This window comes from Myotis nattereri, assembly GCF_964212035.1.
Source record: "Myotis nattereri genome assembly, chromosome: 4".
NCBI classification, from domain to species: Eukaryota; Metazoa; Chordata; class Mammalia; order Chiroptera; family Vespertilionidae; genus Myotis; species Myotis nattereri.
In genome coordinates, this window is record NC_138079.1 from 40,836,279 (window position 1) to 40,856,884 (window position 20,606).

Genomic DNA, 20,606 nt, shown 5'->3' on the forward strand with positions numbered 1-20,606 from the left:
GTTCCTGAAAGTGCCTAATGTCCCGGAATGGAAATGTTTCATGATTTGCCATGCAATCATAAAATTTTATTTTAAGCCCATTTCATTTCTCTTACAAAAAATGAAAGGAGGCAAATATTAGTGAAGAGGAGACTTAATTAACTTCCTGCTCTTGTGTTCTTCAGGACTAAAGCCCTTCGTGTGCGCCTTTCCCAAACACTAAATCATGGGACTGTGGCAAAGATGTTGAAACCCAAGGGAGTGCTCAGTAATCCGGGCCCAGTCCTTGATGTGCCATCTGGAAACCATGAGTTCAGTGAGCACGGGCTCTCCCTGCAGGATCTGCCTAGACTGCAGCTATAAAATATGAGCTGCCTGTCAGACAGTGTGTCCCTAAGCACGAGCTTCGTCCCGGGCTCTAAATTCTTCAGTTGGGGCACTGGCGCCGTTGAGTGAAGCTAATGAGAGCTTTCATGCTGCGCCACCTCTTTGCCAGCTTAATGTAATGTTGGCTCCTTTTAACTTAGGGTTAGAAAGATGTCCTAGGTCTTAGCGTTAAGCCTTCCAATGATGAGTTTTCTTTCTCTGGCCACCTCCACCCCTCACTCCAGGTCTGAGTTATGTGATCACGCCAGGTTCACAGTGGCGCCTGGCCCTGGCCCTCTTGATGATATGTTGTAATGTATATCATGGTATACTGTAACGATTGTCTTGTCACGAAGGCAAAAACCATGTGTCATCTCTGCCATATCCTTGGTGAATGGTGCAGGATCTGGCCATGGTCATTGCTAGAGAAACAGGTGCTGGGTGAAGAAATGAATGACAGTCCTTTCAAGGAACCAAAGGACTCCATTTCTTTTCTTGTCTTCTATGCTTTATTCAAAACTTAATCAAAGTGCTTCGAGTTTGACACCCTTCCTTTAAGTGTGATGCTCACACCTCCAGCAGAACCACCCGGTGGTCGTGTATAAAAAGTGGAACGTGGACCCCAACCCAGGCTTCTGCGTCAGGCAGAATCTCTTGAGTAGAGACCCAGGAAACACTCTTAATAATCACTCCATGTAGTTCTTTTCTTATGTGCTACTAAGGTTTAAGAACCACTGCTCTAATGGTAGATAAGATGGATATAGTAAATTTTAATAAAGTTATAGGGAAAGGCTGTAAAGTTGTACTAAGATTTCTAACTAGGGTCAGACTCACTCATCCATGCAATACATATCAACACCTACTATGTGCTAGGCACTCAAGACAGAGTGGTGAGCAAGGCGGACAAGGTATCATGGTGCTTACAGTTGGATAGACTGCAAGTGAATATACATTGTGAATTGTAGTAAGTGTATGAAGGAAGAAATTGACAGCAACATACAGAAGATGAGAAGCCATTTAACTCAGGCTGGAAGAATGAGAAGAAAATCATCATGGGCAGAGTTCGGGGTAGAGAATGAGGAGAACAGTACAGAGAGAGGGGCCCCATTTGTGATCGGCTCCTCAAGGAAGAATAGAGCTTGGCCAAACTGAGTGGCTAAGAGGCTGCAGTGAGGAGTCATGAGGAGAACTGGACCAGGAGGGAAGCAGACATAGATCAGGAAGTCACACTTGGAGGATCTATGATTTCATACTAAGTATAGGCATTGGGGGTGCAAGGAAGCCTTTGAAATGTGAGACAGGCATCACAGTGCAGTGTGCTTTAGAAGGTCTGTCTGCTGCTCTGTGTGGGTCAGAATAAATTGGAGGGAGGATGAGGGTGGAGGCAGAGTGTCGTAAGGGGGTTATTCAATCCAGGTGACAGTGGCCTGCATAGCCAAGAAGTCAGTGGATTCAAGAGGGGAAAAAAGGGTGAATCCTGGTAAGAAACTGGAAGTGGGAGGAGGGCAGTGAAGAGAAGACGGCTGGGTAGACAGTTGGAGACAACCAAAAAGAGAGTGTTGCTTTCGAAAGAGGGTGGGGTGCTGAAGAAGCCAGAGGTTTCTGTGGTGAAGGCTTGAAAGATGAGTGTTCCCAAGCAGACTGGGATGGCAAGGGGAGGAGAAGGAGAAGGAAGGCATTCCTTGTAGAGGACTCGGCCTGACAAGGCTCAAAGACAAAAAAACGAAAAAGAAAATAAAAGGTGTTGTTCCAATACTGCACAGATCATTGTAGACCTATTATAAATGATTGGTGAACATTTAGTGAGCCTTAGGGGGAGGGTATGCACCGTGGTTATATACACAGTAATATGAGTTGTGAATCAAAAGGTTTGAGTTGGGCCTCACTAAGTTTGCCTCTGTGAGCCTCAGTTTCCTCACCTGTAAAGTGAGAAGAATAATCATCGTATCAGCCTTTGTGGAGATACTGTGAGGAACAGATGTGATCGTCCATGCAAAGCATTTGGCACAGTGGCTGATAGCAGTAAGCGCACTGTGAATGTTTGAGGTGGTGGTTCTGAGGCTCGATGTGCAGTTAATTGAACAGACTATTTGGATTTGGAGTCCTAATTCTTGCAAATTATTCTAATTTGCTCATTTTATAGATGAGCAAACTGAGGGCTCAAGTATTTAAGACAGTGTCTCTTTTTCTTTCTTTCCTCTCACCCCTAGCCCCTTGTTATTTCATAGCAACTAGCTTATTAATTCCCTCTGAAGAATAATCCAACAGTGTCTTAAATACTTGAGCCCTCAGTTTGCTCATCTATAAAATGAGCAAATTAGAATAATTACTGACTTCTAAGTTACCTCATAGTTCTAAAATGCTTTGCTTCTACTATGTAAGTAGTTACCATCCAAAGAGGACTTACACAATTTCTTATCTACTCAGTTTAAGCAAGAATGACCTTGCCCTTTCACCCCGAATGAAATCTCTACTAATTACATAATGAATATTTATGACTTCAGACGTAATACAACCTATTATTTTTAAAAGATTAAAAAAAATAACCTTGCTTGTTGGTGTTGTAATAGCTCAGCAGTAGAAAATCAGCATAAACTTCTAGTCTAATACCTGAAAAAAATTAGGTCGGTGGACAATAACAACCATTGGCTCAGTATGACCACAGACGTGCCTCCTAGTCTAGTATCTATATGTAGGATGTGTGTGTGCAGGGGGGAGAGGGAGAATGACAAGCTAAAAATGGTTATAATGGACTGAGATAATTTGGAGCCTGTTGAGGAGACCATTTTTGTTCTAATTAAAGTAGATTAAAGATGTTTGATACAGTTCGTCCAGATGCTTCTTAAATATGCAGCCGTAGATCAAAGACCTCAGGTATTTAAAGTAGATGAAGGAAAACATCTAACCACTGTGCTGTACACCTGAGACTAATATAATACTGAATGTCAGCTACAATGGAAAAAAATTTAAATAAGGTAAAATGGGTGAAGGATTTGAAATCTGTCCTTTTATTTACTGCAGGAATATAACCAAGATAACCACTCTTTCTTTCAGTGCCTCTTACATGAAGGGCTAAACTTTTTTTCTGATGTTAAAGGTGAATGAGAGTTTCAAGCCCAGTATTGTAGCATAATAACTATAATAGCTAACATTCATTGCATTCTTAAGTGCGCTTTGCAACGAAGTGCTCTGTGAACATTCTCATTTAATCTCTCCAACTCAAAGAAGCAATCCTACTTTTACTTTATGGCTAAGGAACCAAGGTTCAAAGACATGTATAACTTTCTTGAGATTGCCTCGCTAATAAAACCACTAAATGGATGGAATACGCTTGTTACATGGTTTGAAATTATTGAAGCCCACTAGCCAAAGACTCTCCAGAAACACACCTGGGATCAAACAAAATTAGTTTTATTTCACTCATTGTAGTAAGAAAAAAATGCATACCCTTGGAGTCAAGAGGAGGAGAAACGAGGGGCTTAGTGTGGCTCTGGGCTTGTGCTGGGTGGTCTAATAAGGACTTAGGGAAGTGAGGACTGTCCCGTTTTCTTTGAGTGTCCTCAGGAAGCGGATCCATTTGGTGGCTTGGTAATTTTTATCTAGGACGTGAGAAGACTGAATAGAGACTAGATGGACATGAGTCAGGAGCAAGTTGTTCATGTTAGTTGGAAGGGAGGTTTTTTAGTTATTTTTGTGGTGCCAAAGGGCCTTTGCTCTGTCTTGACGAGATTGCGGGTTGTTTCCAAATTGCTCCTCCATGGCCACGGAGTGACCATGTCTGAGAATTGTCTGGTTCTGCCAAAGTTGTTTATGCTGAGTTACAAACCCTCAGACGCTGCAGCCTGGCTAACTGTCCGGCTGCTCTTGCTCTCTTTCTTTCCTCTCACCCCTACCCTCTTGTTATTTCATAGCAACTAGCTTATTTCTTCCCTCTGAAGAATAATCCAACTACCGTTGGGAACCTGTGCTCTCTGGGGGTTTAGCATAGGGAAGGCTTACAGATCTGGGGAGACCTCATCTTGAATCCTAGACCAGCCACTTCACTGCCTTTTGACTTTGAGCAAATCACTTCTTTTTTGGGGGCGAGGGGAGGGTGCAACCTTTCTTCATCTCTAAAGTATGGGAATGATAATCACCTTGCTGGGTGTTTTGAAAATTAGGGATAATTTACATAAAGTGAATTTATCTAGTCACTTTAGTGACTATTTGAACTATTTGACACGCATCGTTCATTCTCAGTAGATAGTGACCAGTATTAAAAAGGCATAAATATTTGTCAAATATTAATTTGCTTATATTCCTTAATTTCTAACAGCAACAAATATACTTTTTTTTGTTAAATAAGCTATTAAATTGTAGGTCACAGAAGATAGAAAGAACCAGACTTTCTGAATATAATCATTGTATGTTAGTCATATGATGACACTATACTCTCTTGACTTTTTTGTTTTCAAATACATAACATTGTGCTATTCATTTAACTAATTAAAAATACCAGACCATTTTAAGCTCTCAGTGGTTCATTACCTGATGCAACTTCATGAGATAGAGGCAAGTATGCTGTATTTATAGAATATGCAGAAAAAATGGTTGGCCGAATAGGACTGTAAATAACAGAAGATATAGAAAGACTTTTTATTACATGGGTAGAAAAAGTCTTGTAAGACATTCCCACTGAAGGTTTACTTTTTACACAAGGCCAAGATTAGGGTTAAGTTACAGAAGGAATAGTGACTAAAATTAGCTCCATGTTGTGGGTGGGTTTTTTATCTTTGTATATTTCTACATTTTCCACAGAATATTACATTAACGATCAGAAAAAAATGATTTGGCAGAACCAGAAACCGCACACACACACCATTCTATTTAGTCTTCCAAAACCCTGTCTGTTTTCCCTGAAGTCACTAGGCTTCTCAGCTGTCATTGCCAAAATCTTAACACCGTATATGTGTGTATATGCACACACACGTGTGCATGTTTCATAAAATATCCATGTGCTAGACATTAAGTGGTCTTTGAGATTCTACTTCAGAGTTACCTCAAATGTGTGACTAATGGAAACTAGGAGAATGGTCTGTTACAGATGGTCGGGGTGTTGCTGACTAGTGTAGTCTCCTTTACTGTGTCTTTAGTTTTTTATGTGGGCTCTAATCATTTTATTCTCGGAGAAATACAATTGGAAAACATTCCACTAATGACAAAATTATTACAAATGACTCACTTTTTGTGTTTCCTTCCCCCCCATTAGAAGTCCGGTCTTCATTTTCGACACACAGATAATACTGTCCAGTGGTTAAGAGCCATGGAGTCTATTGGTCTACCCAAGGTAAGCCTTCGGATACTGGATCCTGAACCAGAAAGCCAGAGGGGGAAATGTACAAATTTCTTGTTATAAAAAACTAGAGGCCTGGTACACAAAATTCATGCACTTGGCGTCAGGGGGCGGGGGGTAGGGGAGGTAGAGGGGGCTGGGGGGTAGAGGGATCTCTCAGCCTGGCCTGTGCCCTCTCACAGTCTGGGAGCTGTCATCCTTAGCGCTGCTGCAGAGGCGGGAGAGCCTCCTGCCACCACTGCTGTGCTCGCCTGCCTTGAGCCCGGCTTCTCGCTGAGCGGCACTCGCCTGTGAAAGTGCACTGATCATCAGGGGGTAGCTCCTGCATTGAGTGTCTGCCCCCTGGTGGTCAGTGTGCGTCATAGTAACTGGTCATTCTGCCATTCAGTCAATTTGCATATTAGCCTTTATTATATAGGATGATTGGCGGACTGGGTATGTTAATGCAATAGATTGCCTTATTGCCTCAAGAAAGGCCTATACAAAGTAATAAATGGCAAGAACTCAGAATGAAGTACGTGTACAGGTCAAGAGCAGCCATGCAGAAGTGAATATAAATTAAACAAGGTCAGAACAAACTTTAACTGGTAGATAGTTGATTTAAAATAGCCACCTCCCTTTTTTGTTTGCTATTTATACTTATGATTCCTAATCTCATTGCATCACTACAAATTATTATTACAAATATATTTTTATAAATTATTGCTACAAATCATTGTATCACTATACATTTTAAAGACCAGGGGTTTATAGTTCTTGCTCCTGAAATAGATCTTTTAAGTAAAACTCATTTAGCAAATATTCAGAGCTTGTTAAATTCAAAGGGCAGGCACCCATCAGCCTGTGCGACAGACAGGCAAGTAGGGGAAATGAAGAAATAATTACATTTGATAGAAATTGTAGAGCTATTTCTTAAACATCTTATTTTGAAATAATTATAGAATCACAGGAAGTTGCAAAAATAGTACATCTGCGTGTACTCTTTATTCAGCTTCCTCCAGCAGTGACATCTCATAACTGTAGTAAATCATAAATTGGCATTGGTATATTAATGTTAACTAGACTGCAGACTTTATTCAGTTTTCACCATTTTATGTGCATTCATGTGTATGTATGTGGGGGGTTCCATTCAGTCCATGAACAGGTTAGTGTGACCATCGTAAGGTGCAGACCCCACAGAGGAGTGCCCTTTATATTGTGTCCCTCTCCCAGCCTGTCCCAGACCACCACTGATCCGTTCTGTCATTATGACGATGTTATAAAAATGGAATCATACAGCCCTAACCGGTTTGGCTCAGTGGATAGAGCCTTGGCCTGTGGACTGAAGGGTCCCAGGTTTGATTCTGGTCAAGGGCATGTACCTTGGTTGCGGGCACATCCCCAGTAGGGGGTGTGCAGGAGGTAGCTGATCGATGTTTTTCTCTCATTGATGTTCCTAACTCTCTATTCCTCTCCCTTCCTCTCTGTAAAAAATCAATAAAATATATTTTTTAAAAATGGAATAATATAGTAGATTACTTGCAGCAATTGCCTTTTTTCATTAAACATAACGTCCTCGCTGCCCTCGAGATCCATCAAGGGTTTTTTGTGGGGTTTTTTTTAAAAAGGGAGAGGGAGAGAGAGATAGAAACATCAATGTTGAGAGAGAATCATTGATCGGCTGCTTCCTGCACATCCCATACTGGGGATCGAGCCCACAACCTGGGCATGTGCCCTGACGTGGAATCGAACCGTGACATCTTGGTTCATAGGTCAGTGCTTAACCACTGAGCCATGCTAGCTGGGCTGTCAGGTTTTTGTATGTATCGATAGTTCATTCCTTTTGTATTGCTTAGTATGGACAGCTATTTCAAATAAACTAATTAGGAGTGGTTTAGCTTGAAGACAAATCAGTAGCTACTGACTAATTAAGACCTGTGTTCTTGTTGTTATTATTAATCCAGGTTTGCAATTTTAAAACACAACAACAACAACAAAACAAAAGATTCATTAATGTAAATTATGCTTGGCTATTTTTAATATATTTTTTGCTGATACCTATTTTAGTTCAGCTTATTTCATCTCAAAATAGTCAATAGGGATTTATTTTATTCTGCCATTTTTATTCTTTTCCCTTCTCCTAAAATGCCCAGAACATTAAATGCCATTCCATTCTAGGCACTAGTTATAATACAGAATTCATATTTCTAGATTGTGATTTAGCAAGTACTAACTAGGGATTAGGTGTAAACAGATTAATAAAGCAAGAAATTCTTGCCGAAACCGGTTTGGCTCAGTGGATAGAGTGTCGGCCTGCGGACTGAAGGGTCCCGGGTTCAATTCCGGTCAAGGGCATGTACCTCGGTTGCGGGCACATCCCCAGTGGGAGATGTGCAGGAGGCGGCTGATCGATGTTTCTCTCCCATCGATGTTTCTAACTCTCTATCTCTCTCTCCCTTCCTCTCTGTAAAAAATCAATAAAAATATATTAAAAAAAAAAAAAAGAAATTCCAATAGGATTTTATTCTATGTAAGGCAACATACTTTAGGTTAGGGTAATTTCATTATGTTTGATAGATTTGATTTAAACCTTTTTCAATTGTGTATATGTAGGGCCAGGCTTCCCTTGATTTTAAATTGAGCAAGTAATCCACATAGCAGATTCTATTTTTATTTTAGAAGATTCTATTTTAACATTGATTTTTATTGTGAAGTCATTGATTCATTACATTGCAAGATGAGAAACCAACAGTGTACTGAGTGGACTGATGCATTTGCTATTCAATCTTCATTTATCAGAATTAAGTGCTTACTCTGTGCTCAGCATCATGCCAGGTGGTGGGGACGCAGTGCTGAATAACACATTGTGAACCATGAACTGGTCCCATCTCCTTGCTTTATAATGACTTTCCAGGAGAAATCAGTAGAAAAGTAATTGTTTAAAGAAATGTGAGGGACGGTTGTTGTCCTCTGCTTACATACAGAACTTTAAACCTGGTCACATTCTCCTGAATCGAGAGCCCTCCTCTCATTGGCACTTTGTTAGCAAATGTGTTAAAAGATAGTTGGAAAGACCTTTGAAATTGCCCAGGCTATAGGCATTTCTTTAAGCGCTCAGTGACTATGCATTTGTATCTCAAGAAACTTTGCTCTTTCTTTTCTCAGCTTTTTTCCAATGTCCAACAGAACATTTCACTTGAGTATCAAATACCACCTATGGTACATGACTTAATTTTTATTCCAAATTTTATAAAATGTTTACTGAAAGCGAGTAATACCAATATGCTTATCTTAATCTTAGAAGCTTCGAGCCTCGCTATTCATTTTGTAGTGCTTGGGAACAGGTAAGTTTGGTGCCCCATTCTAAAATGTTTCTTATTAGGCTTTTAATTTCCAGCTTAAGAATATTGTAAACAGCCCAGCTGGTCTGCTTCAGTGGATTGAGCATCGTCCCATGCATACCTGGGTTGCAGGGGGGTCGGGGAGGAACATGCAGGTGGCAGCCAATCAGTATTTCTCTCTCATCAATGTTTCTATCTCTCTCTCCCTTTTCCTGCCCCTCTCTCTAAAAATCAATTAAAAAAAACACATTTTTTAAAAGAATAGTGTAAATAGGTTTAAAAAGCCTTAATGTTCTAACCTTTCAATCTAGTAACTTTATATTTAGATGTTTATCCAAAAGAGCTAATTAGGTGTTCAGAAAACGCAGGGATGTTCATTGCAGTGACTTATAATAGAGGAAAAATTGGGGACAAAAAAAGTACAACCATGGGGAACTGGTTAAATAACGGTTAAAATATGAAAGAATCATGCATCCATTAGAAATAATATTCTTACAGAATATGAAAGGGGTCATGTTCTATGAAGTGTTTTAAACAGGTTATGATATGTGCAATTTTATTTTAAAATGCATCCATGCAAGCATAAAAATATCAGAGACATATATAGAAAAAGGACTGGAAGAGAGTATCCCCAAATGCTAATAGTGACAGTCTGGAGGTAAGATTATAGGTATTTTTCCTTCGTATTTTACCTATTTTCCAGAATGTATTCAGTGAATATATTACTTTAAGCAGAAAAAAAATATCCATGTATGTATATGCATGTTTGTAGAACTCGGTAGCTAAGTTCTTAACTATGTAATAAAATGCTGAAGAAGAACATCCTTCTCAAGCCAGCGGACCTCTGGGCAGTCACAGGAGTGACTCCATTGTAGAAAGCAGAGTCCAGATGGGCTAAAGCCTTGTTAAATGAAACTGCCACGTAACTAACCATGTGGACACAGCCTTCTTGGAGTGGCCGGCTGGGAACCTCCCAGTCCTATCATCCCATACGCACACTCTCTTGAACCACTAGGTGGCGCGCTGTCAGGCAGGGGACCAGATGCAGTGAATGGTCCTCCTGTAGACGAAGATGAAGCAGTAACTAAGAGATTCTTCTGCTTTTAAATAAACACAGAACATCAAGGACAATCAAAGTAGGATCGTTTGGGAAAAGTACAATAATTTTGTGAAAAGCAAAACATAATAAAAACATTGTTTCTTTTGTTTTCCAGATATTTTATCCAGAAACAACAGATGTCTATGACCGGAAAAACATACCAAGAATGATCTATTGTATTCACGCACTAAGGTGGGAAAATACAACTAAAAGTCTAGAAAGTAAATTTAAATAAAACTAAAATTTTAATTTTAAAAGAGATCTTAAATTATTTTAATGACTCAAGAACTTTTATTAGATTGAGTTATTTTAAATTTGCCAGTACAAAAATAAAATAATTGTCATGTAAAAACAGTCTTTGAACTTGAAAAATATTTTGATGATTTTTAAATCTACATCAAAATAGAAAACTAGAACATGAGTGGAAGACATATAATAAGAAAATTTAAGTAGAAACTTCTAGGAAATCTAATAGAGTGCTACAATATTCTTCAGATATGATTAAGTTTATATAGCAAAAATATATCAAATGAGCAGCTATAAGGGTCATAATTTTGGTTTTGATACTCTTAAAATTATTAGTTTGGTTAAATTCTTTTCACAGATTAATAAAATTCCATATGATTTTTGTTTGCTTTGTTTGATACCTCTTGTAAGGGTAAAGAAGACACTTAGAAGTTGCTTTAAATTAGTCAAAGGAAGATACATTCATTGTTTTTTTTGTGTGTGTCCATCTTTGTCTTTTGTTATCTTTAAATCTATTTTGTCAGCTACAAGTATGGCTACACCTGCTTTTCTGTGGATATTATTTGCTTGGAGAAAAATTTTCTACTCTTTTACTTTGAATCTACCTTTGTCTTTGCAGCTTAGATGTGTCTCTTGTAGGCAGCATATGGTTGGGTTTTGTTTTTTGATCCACTCTGCTACTCTGTGCCATTTTATTGGTGAATTCAGACCATTTACATTTAGTGTAGTTATTGACGTATGAGGATTTCCTATAGCCATTTCATCTTTTGTTTTCTGTTAGCTCTGTGCCTCCATTGGTTCTTTTCCTTTGTGTTTCTGGCTGTTGTTTTTGTTTGGTGGTTTTTATACTTCTTTCCTCTGTTTCCTCTTTTTTTAAGATATGTATCCTGGTTTGGGGATTTTTGTGTGTGGTTACCATTAGGTTTATAAAAAATAAACTTGCCTATATATCATAGCTTTTTTTCTTTTGAGTGTATTGGGTCTTCATCTTCCTTTGCCAGTTCAGACCTTTACCCCTTCCCTTTTCATGTTTTGTTGTCACAAATTATTCCTGTTTATGCTGTAAGTTTTAGTGATCTTACTCATAGTGTTGTGACCTTGTATTCTTTGTTTCAGGTATAATAACTCCCTTGAGTATTTTCTGCAATGAAGGTTTTCTGATGATAAAAATCCCTCCGCTTCTGTATGTCTGGGAATGTATTTATTTCTCCTCCATATTTAAAGGATAATTTTGCTGGGTATGTTATTCATGGCTGGTAATTTCCCTCTTTCAGGTGTTTGAATAATTGGTCCCACTCTCTTCTGGCTTGTAGAGTTTCTGCTGAGAAGTCAGATGATATTCTGATGGGTTTTCCTTTGTAGGTCATTTATTTTTTTTCCCCTGGCTACTTGGAAATTTTTTTCTTTGTCATTAATTTTTGACAGCTTTAATTACAAGTGCCTTGGAGATAGTCTCTTTGAATTGAGGTAACTAGGTGTTCTGTTTGTTTTTTGGATTTGAGGATCTAGTTCTTTCCAAAGGTTTGGGAAATTCTCATCCACTATGTGTTTGAATAGACTCTCTGTTCCATGCTCCGTCTCCTCCTCCTCCAGAATCCCTATAATTCCAATATTGCTTTTTCTGATGGAGTCAGTTAATTCTCATAGAGCTCTTTCACTTTTTAAATTTTTATGCTCAGGTCTCTCTCTTGTTCCCTCTGCATCATTTCAGATTTCTATCCTCCGTATCACTCATTCTTTCCTCCATCTGGTTGACTCTGTTTTCTGTGCTCAGGAGTTCACTCTTAATATCCTTAATTGCATGTTTCATTTCCAGGATTTCTGATTGTTTCTTTTTTAAAGTTTCAATCTCTTTGGTAAAGTACTCATTTTGTTCATTGTTTTCTGAGTGTATTGAATTGCTTCTCTGTATTGAGTTGAGTATTTTCAGAACTACAATCTTGAAATCTCTGTCATTAATATCACATATGTTGCAGCTTGCTTTCTGCAGATTTTTTATTTTCTTTCTGGTCATCCATGTTACTATGGTTATTCATATTATTTGCTGTCTTCCTTTGCTTATGCATTTATTTCTGAAGAGGTCTTTCTACTCACTTCCAGTAGATGGTGCTGAATCACAAGATTTTTTTACCTCTGTGATCTTCCAGTCTCGCATCTCTGGAGCTTCGGGGGTGGGGTTTCTTTTGCCCTCACCATAATGGCGTCCCACCCCAAGCACCCCTCCTGGGGGTCAGTCACAGAGGGAACAGCTATTCTATTGCAGCAGCTCTTGGTTTACAATAATATGCTCCTGGACCCAACTCCAAGGGCAACGGGAGGTGAGTTTTGTAAGTCCACATGGAGGCAGGGCTCTGTGGTTTCGTTTCTTTCTCTGAAACACCACCGCCTGGATCGACAATGGAGAGTTGCATGGCAGAACCCTGTGCTCTGTCAAGCATCTGCTGACTTAGACACTGTTCTCTCCCTTGCCACTTGCCCTGCTGGGCTGCCCCATCCCTGCAGCTCTCTGTTCCTCCTGGACAAAGGAAGTGCCTGTGACAGCCGGCTTTCTCCCCTCTTCCGGCCAAGCCGTGGCTCCCAGCGGCAGGGCTGCAGCCCATCTGCGCGTTGCTCCCTTCTCATCTCCCGCTTTGTTCCCGGTTGCCCACCTTTAGATGTTTCGGTGCACAGGTCTGGCAGGCATGCACCTGTGTTCAGCAGGGATTTCTTTGTTGGATTATAGTCGGTTCACTTGTTGGCATTTCAGGGGGAGAGGACAGCGGCTCTCTCATGCCACCATTCCTGTGATGTCACTCTTCCCCATTCATTGTTTAAAAGCAGTTGTTTGAGAAGTTAATTTTTGAAATGTTGACATTTCTGCTAGGTCACAGATCACTTTTTTATCTTAATGGCCTAGAAGAAATGTGATTTTTACGTGGTAGCAAAAATGATTTTAAAAATGCATTTTGTGACTCTTGTCTTGTGTGTACACAGGTAATAGCTGGAAGGCTTCATGTCTAATTAAGTTCTAAATTTCTTTTGGAACATCTGCCTTATGTTTATCACACTAGAAGTCATTTTCCTGGCAGAATCTTCTGCCTAGAGGTTTATATTAACTTCTTCCTGGATCCTTCCTCTCCAAAGGAAAAGGTTTCTATAATAATTCATTGCAATTCTGGCCTACTAGAGAAGAATTTTAATTATGTCCTATAATTTGACTTTTCCCCGACCAGTACTTATGAGATTTCTTTGGAAGATGGCAGTTGCTAGAAAGATAGACCAAATGTAGGTGCCTTTTCTATGACTTCTTTTCCTAATAGTTTAGAACTGGAGGAAAAACACTTCTGTGCCTGCTTCCTCATCGGTGGCCAGTGTATCATTATGCCAGCAAGTTTTCTAAAAGTTTTTTTTGCAGAAGTGCTTATTTTGAGGAATATTTTCAAATGAGTTGTCCAACATTTTTTGTCACATATTTTTTCAGCACTTAGTATGATCACTTATCACTGTGGTTAGTACTGTTTTTGTGACCTGCTAAGCCGGCCGCCATTGGTTAATGTCATTATCATATCCACGCATCGTTGTGCTGATGTCCAAGTCTGCAGCATGCTCTTGGGGTGTCTTGTAGAAGCTTACATTGATGTCCTGAAGTGGACCCTGGGGCATTACTGTTAAGCAGCTTGTAAAGAACTGGTGTACTAAGTTCCTTTCTGGCGTTGTCGGTGTTCTACAGGAGTTCTGTAGAACTACACTGTGGCTGGCAGTGTGTTTGCCATCGTTTTAAAGATAGCGTGAACAGTTTGGTAAACAAAGACAGAAGAGCAGCTTCTTCCTTATCATTGCCAGTGGTCTGCTAATGTTGGTGTAATACGTTCTAGGACTGTTTTTCTCAGTTATTCAGTTACTGATCATGGAGTTTCCGTTACTGTTACTGATCCTGGAGCAGATGCCTATTGAGCCGGTCATTCACCATATCTGACGTTACCTAGGATCTCTTAAAGCAGCATTTACTTGATAAACAGCATTCCCTGGGAGAATCTCCTTTACTTTTCTCAGCTCTAAACTTAATGTCTGGCTGCTTCTTGATATGGCATGCAGATGTCTCAATTGTATCTGAGTTGTTTTTAATCAAACCTTTTTCCTATGATGGTTGAGAATGCCGTCAGTTTGCCCAAATGAGACTGATATCCTGCTCTGTTGGGCAAGACACTTGGAGGCTGGGCAGCAGAGCCCTTTCATAAGCACGGTGGATTTGCCCTTCCTGCATAATTAGAAGCAATGCTGGGAATGAACATTTATGTCTTCAGCCTTTATATTCTGGTTACAGATATAACAGTATTGCTGGTATAAAGCATTGTTGTTATCTGATAAAAAAATTAAACAGGTCAGAAGTTCTGATTATAGATCAGGAGCCAGGCAGGCAGAGCCCCCCAGAACCCAGGCACTGCCTTCCTCTTACCCAGCCTGTGGGCCTTACTTGATCTACAAAGTTAGCTCTTGGCCCTACAAACGTGTCTCTGTCCCTGTCTTTTAGATTAGGATCTAACTGCTCATCACGACCCCCTGGCTTCCTGTTTGTGTCTGCCTGCCCCTTCCTTACCTTTCTACTTTACTTCTGACCCCAGGCTCCTTGCCTGCCAGTCGTTGTACCTTTTGTCAGTTCAGCTGGGTGACCTGAGTCCAGACACCAGTGAATGTTAGCACAGGGGCCTCAGAGGAAATCCTCAATCTTTGCTGATGTAGAGACCTCAGGCATGGGTGGCCTCGTTCTTTTTTCAAAGAAATGCTTTTTTATTTTCTTATTTAAAATGTGCTCATTGGGGAAATATTAGAAAATTTTAAAAGAATATTAAAGAAAAAGCCAAAGTACCCATTGTTTAAACACCAATTGAGAACCACTATGTGTGATGGGGTATCTTTGGACTTAGAATGTGTATATGGCATGTTTTCCTTTTGTGGCTTCATTTAGAATGTTTTAAAGTCTGTGCCATCAAAAGGAGCCAGTTCAAGAAGTGAGAACCTTGCTAATACTATGAATTTTTTTTTAAATACTATGGATTTTTAACTGTCTGGAGGCTGTTTATACCTGTGGAAGAACACTTTTGCATGCTGTTTATTTATTAGTATGTTGATAAACTATTAAATGTTGAAACCTGCGTTGTAAAATTTAATTCCTTTAAACAATTAAATTTAGTAGACCTGATTTTTTTGAACACTTCACATACCTGAAAGTACAAGTGAAATGCCCAGATACATTATTACAGACTTACCACACTTCAACCTATTCTAAAAGATCCACTCTACAACTTTCACTCATTTCATTATACACTAATTTTCACTCATCCGAGGACTGTAACATTTTGATACCTACCAAGAGTTGACGTGCTCTTACGGGCACCAGACACAAAGAAAACCCTATGAACTTGCCCAGGTTACAGAACATGGTGCCAGTTTGAGTTCCCAGGTGAGTCAGACCCTGGCTACAGTCATCCGGATGAACTTGATTTGTGAAATCAATCAGACCTTTTTTTCTTTACTTTTCAGTATATGGCTTTCAGGTAGGTTCTTACCCTCCTCCCCGCCCCCCCCCCCCCATTCCCCGTCACCCAGAAATGATTTACTTCCATGCCTTGTTTGGCCAGTGTTACAGAACCCATTGTCCTGTCATAATGATGCATTGGCCTGATCTGTTAACGTTATTAAAAGCTTATGTATGCCTTTTGAATATTTTCTCAAAATTAGCTGGGCTTTCTAGAGGTTTCTCCCTGAGGAGATGAGGGATGGACTCTACCTGATGCAGTTTGGGTCATTTGGCTGATCTCAGGTCATGTTTCTGGATCCTTTCTCTGCTTGACCATCAGTGCCAAGCCCTCTTTCCACCCGGCTATTTTTGTCACCACCTGTGCTCCTCAGTCCTTATTTGGGACACTCCCTGGTTTTTTAAGACTGTTAGGCTTACTCAGAGTTCCCGGTTCTTACTCTTTTTGTAGCATATATGCAGTGTATACCGTATAGAAACAAGTATAGATCTATACTCTGTAGACAGAAAGAAGCACCCATATTTTAATAACACTTTACAACTTGTAAAATCAATGTAAGTGATAATGTGTGTCTTATTTTTATCTATTACAGCTTCCTTTTTGTATACTTCATACCGTTCTCTTTTGATTGGCTTTGAACTGGCCTTTCCTAGACTTCACCAACATGCATGTTTTCTTTTCCGATGGACCACACTGGTCCAGCCTGGTCACCCTTTGTTTTTGGAGCACTGTCCCTGACATTCCTTGCAATATCCTTGCTTTGTGCTCACAACGAGCTGTTCCTGTCCTGTCCTGATTATTCCTGCTTTATAACGTGGAATCAACTACCCTCCGAGGAATCCTTTGCAAGTCGTGTATCCAAAATGATTTTTCTGGTGTAATTGATTAGGGTTCTGGATTCTGCTCTTTTTACTACATAAAGTTTATTTGACCATTAAGAGTCTACTCCACGGACGACAACAAGCTGAAGATGTGTGTCTCCCCTCTGTGTAAGGACACTGCTCCTGCTGCAGACTTGGGAGCTGCTGTCCCTGCAGTGTTTTCAAATGCAGCGACGATGCCCAAAGGGCACATTCGGGGCTTGCATATCTGAAACTGGCTGTGGCAGACTCACTTCTGGTTGGCCAGTTCCTAAATACCCGACTGCTCTGTGAAGAAGGGCTCCTCTACCCGCTCTCACAATGCCAAATGGCTGCCTTGATTAGCAGGTTGCCTTTGAACCCGTTCCTCAGGCTAATGTTATTGCATAACTTCCCTGCCTTCTACCTTCTTCCCTTAAGACCCTTTCCTAATAAGAAACTGATGGTTACCTTTTGCCAGATTGATTGCATCTCTGAGAGGGGACATATTTGCATGTATAAGTAAGCTTCCTAAAGATAGTGCCTTAACCCAAAGGATAGACTGCTCTCAGGAGGGATATCTGCAGGTGGCAGTGTTTGGGATTAGGGTGTGGAGGGCAGCTGCACCTTCCATATCTTTCAAGTCACTTCCTGTTCATACTTCTCTTCATGCTTTGCACCGTCTCTTCTCTTTCTATCTCGCGTTAGTACGGTGGCTGGCTGTCTGTCCTGCTAAATGCCAAGCTCGGTGAGGCTGTGAAGCATGTCTCTACCAAACACAGCACATACACCACTGACTCCCACTGACGCCTCTGTGTCTGTATCTTTAATTTTCCAGTTGGTTTAGCTGATTTCCCAATGATGAGTCTGCCTCTGGATTTCTTTGATTTTTTTTTTACTGAACATTGGATTTTGACATGATACTGGCAGTGATGTATGTAACTAAGATGGGAAAATAATTTGGTTCAGTAGATAAAGCCATTTCAAACATGGAGTCAGTGAGGGGAAATAGTCAAAGGTTCTTAGTATTGAGAATGGGGAGACCACTGTGGTGGGTTATTAAGTGTATAGGAAGGACATTTATTTAACGGGATAATAGTAATAATAAAGACAAAGGCTAATGCTTACTGAGCTTTTCATTATATGCCTGGCCATGTTCAAGGTGCTTTACAGGTGTAATATCATTTAATCCTTCTCACATATCTATGAGTACATACTGTTGTTAATCCCATTTTATAACCCAGACAAATAAAGCACAGAGAGGCTACCCATGGTCACACAGCTAGTAACTGGCAGAGTCGAGACTGCAAGCCAGGCTGTGACACCAGAACCTGCACTGTTGCTGACTCAGCCTGTCATTGGCTTCAGAGGGGAGTCAAGTGTTTCCTACTGCGAAGAAAATAAAAAAGAGCAGTGGCATCAGACTGGAACTTCAGCAAGGGTCTTTAAACTGTTATAGTTAGGATTAGAGGCCCAGTGTACAACATCCGTGCACTGGTGGGGGGGGGTCCCTCAGCCTGGCCTGCGCCCTCTCACAGTCTGGGACCCCTTGGCACTGCTGAGGAGGCGGGAGAGGCTCCCACCACCTCCGCTGTGCTCGCCAGCCATGAGCCTCACCCTGTAGGAGCGCACTGACCACCAAGGGGGCAGCTCCTGCATTGAGCATCTGCCCACTGGTGGTCAGTGCATGTCATAGCGACCGGTCGTTTGCTGTTCAGTCAATTTGCATATTAGGGTTTTATTATATAGGATAGTTTTTAATGAAGACTCACTCATGGAACTTAGAACTGGAAGGACCTTGGGAAGTTATTTTAGTCCAGATCCTTCACTTCCTAAATGAGGGGCTGAAAGCTTGGGCTCTGTGATTTGCTGAGAGTCGCACATCTAGGTATTGCCAGTCTCAGGGCCAGGATCCCAGGCTTCTGATCCCAGTCCTGTGCTCTTTCAAGTCAGCCATGAGGCTTTCATTTACCAACATCTCACATATTATAGCATAAAATGAAGTGCACATGACGTGATCCAGAAAAGCTGAAATAAATTCAGCTCTTGCCTTTTAAGTTTGCATTTCATTACTATAAACCTTTTAATGTATACATTGAAGTACTAGAAAAAACCCTAATAGAACTTTTAAAAAAACTTTCCTGCTTCCTGGATTTAAACTGATATTATTTGTACCAAAAGGAGCACATGGGCTGGTGAGGCTTCGCCACCTTGGGAGCACTCCTCTGTTGCTGCCTCACTCGGCACACAAGTGCACTGCCTTGTCGTAGGATAGGAGGGTCGCTGTTTCACACCAAGTGTTTTCCTATACGTGGGGAGGGATGCTGACGTTAACTCCACAGCTTTCTTTGGAATGCTCTCAGCCTTTTGTGTTGGCTGTTAGGCACTAAAGGTACTTAGTAAGTTCAGTGTTGAAGAGCTACAAGAAGTTGGTGCTTTTATATTGGATGGTGTGTGTGTGTGTGTGTGTGTGTGTGTGTGTAAGATTAAGACACTGAATTTCCTGTATGCTTCAGGTAATGAATGGCTCATCTGAATGTGAATGCTTGGGAAGGGGCCAGCTGCTGTTGCTGATTCTTTTCAGCCTGGGAACAGTGTCTAAGTACAAGTTTCCTAGTAAACTTTGCCCCTTTGAGTAATCTGCTTGAAAACACCTCCCATACAGAGATTTGGTATAAAACCTCCACGCTGTGAAAAGCAATCTTTTTAAAGAATAGTTTAAACCTCAACATTAGAGACGGTGTTGAAAACTGAAGCCAAATAAAATATATACATTAACATTTGTAATAACTTTCTTTGGTGAAAGTATGTATATGCAAATGAGATTTCTACCTAATCCATACTAGCTTAAGAAAATCTGATTTTAAACAAATTTAAAAGCGAAGATTCTTCCATCTGAAAGTGGTAATTTCTCAGCACCACCTAGTGGTAATTTTTAACTAAACCAGAATATTTGCTGATTGTGAGATTTATATTAGTATTACAGTGTTCAGTGGAGAAGTAAAGAGTATAATTGGAAACAGTCCTAATACCTTTATTGCCACAGAAGAAAATGAACACTTTTGTTTAGTAAATTGTTTAGTTCATTTTACCAACAAACCTATGTTTTGTGGGAGTCTACTAGTAAGTACCTTTATTTTAGGGACATCATAGTAGAGAAAAATATTTTTCATATATAGTAGATATTCCATAACTAGTTTTAAAAGAATGACTGGATAAACAAAGGAGATAATGTGAAAAAACAGTCATGTCAAGATCACTGAGCATAGTTTTATTATTCCCTTTCCAAACTGATATGAAATTACTAATGTAGTAATTTTAAAAAGTAATAATTTGCCATCAGAAAGAATGCCATCCACCGACCAGGAACTCATCCCTACGAAAGCAAACAGATAGGATCGGATTGATGTGGGAACAAAGAATGAGAAGACCACAGCCCCCAGAAATCACGGAGGATGCAGCAGAGCTAGGAGCTGTTGTGGGGAGAAGGAGACCCTCAAAGCCAGGGTTGTGAACAATGAAAATACATCCTGCATAGCAGATATTTGCATTACGATTCATAACAGTAGCAAAATTACAGTTATGAAGTAGCAACGAAAATAATTTTGTGGTTGGGGGTCACCACAACATGAGGAACTGTGTTAAAGGGTCGCGGCATTAGGAAGGTTGAGAACCACTGGCTAAGACCAAAGCAGCAAGTGCAGATGCTGATGGCACCCTCCTGACATCAGCTCCATGATCCCCCTAAGGGTGGCTTTTGTTGTGAGGACCTGTGATCAGCAGTGACAAATAGCAAATCTTGAACGTCCAAGATGAGCCCAGATTAGGAAATGCCAGACATTTGATGGAAACCAACACTACGAAAGAGGCATTAGATTGAATGAACAGAATCAACAGCCAAGGGACAAA

General features: G+C 40.3%; 1 protein-coding gene across 1 annotated transcript in view; it reads left to right on the plus strand.

The window, feature by feature from the left end:
- IQGAP2 (IQ motif containing GTPase activating protein 2) overlaps positions 1 to 20,606 on the plus strand; it is a 268,671-nt gene that overhangs the window by 137,080 nt on the left and 110,985 nt on the right. The window contains exons 4-5 of the mRNA XM_081088634.1: positions 5,594 to 5,671; positions 10,212 to 10,288. Coding sequence (XP_080944760.1) covers positions 5,594 to 5,671; positions 10,212 to 10,288 — 155 coding nt within the window. The remainder of the gene's footprint in view (positions 1 to 5,593; positions 5,672 to 10,211; positions 10,289 to 20,606) is intronic.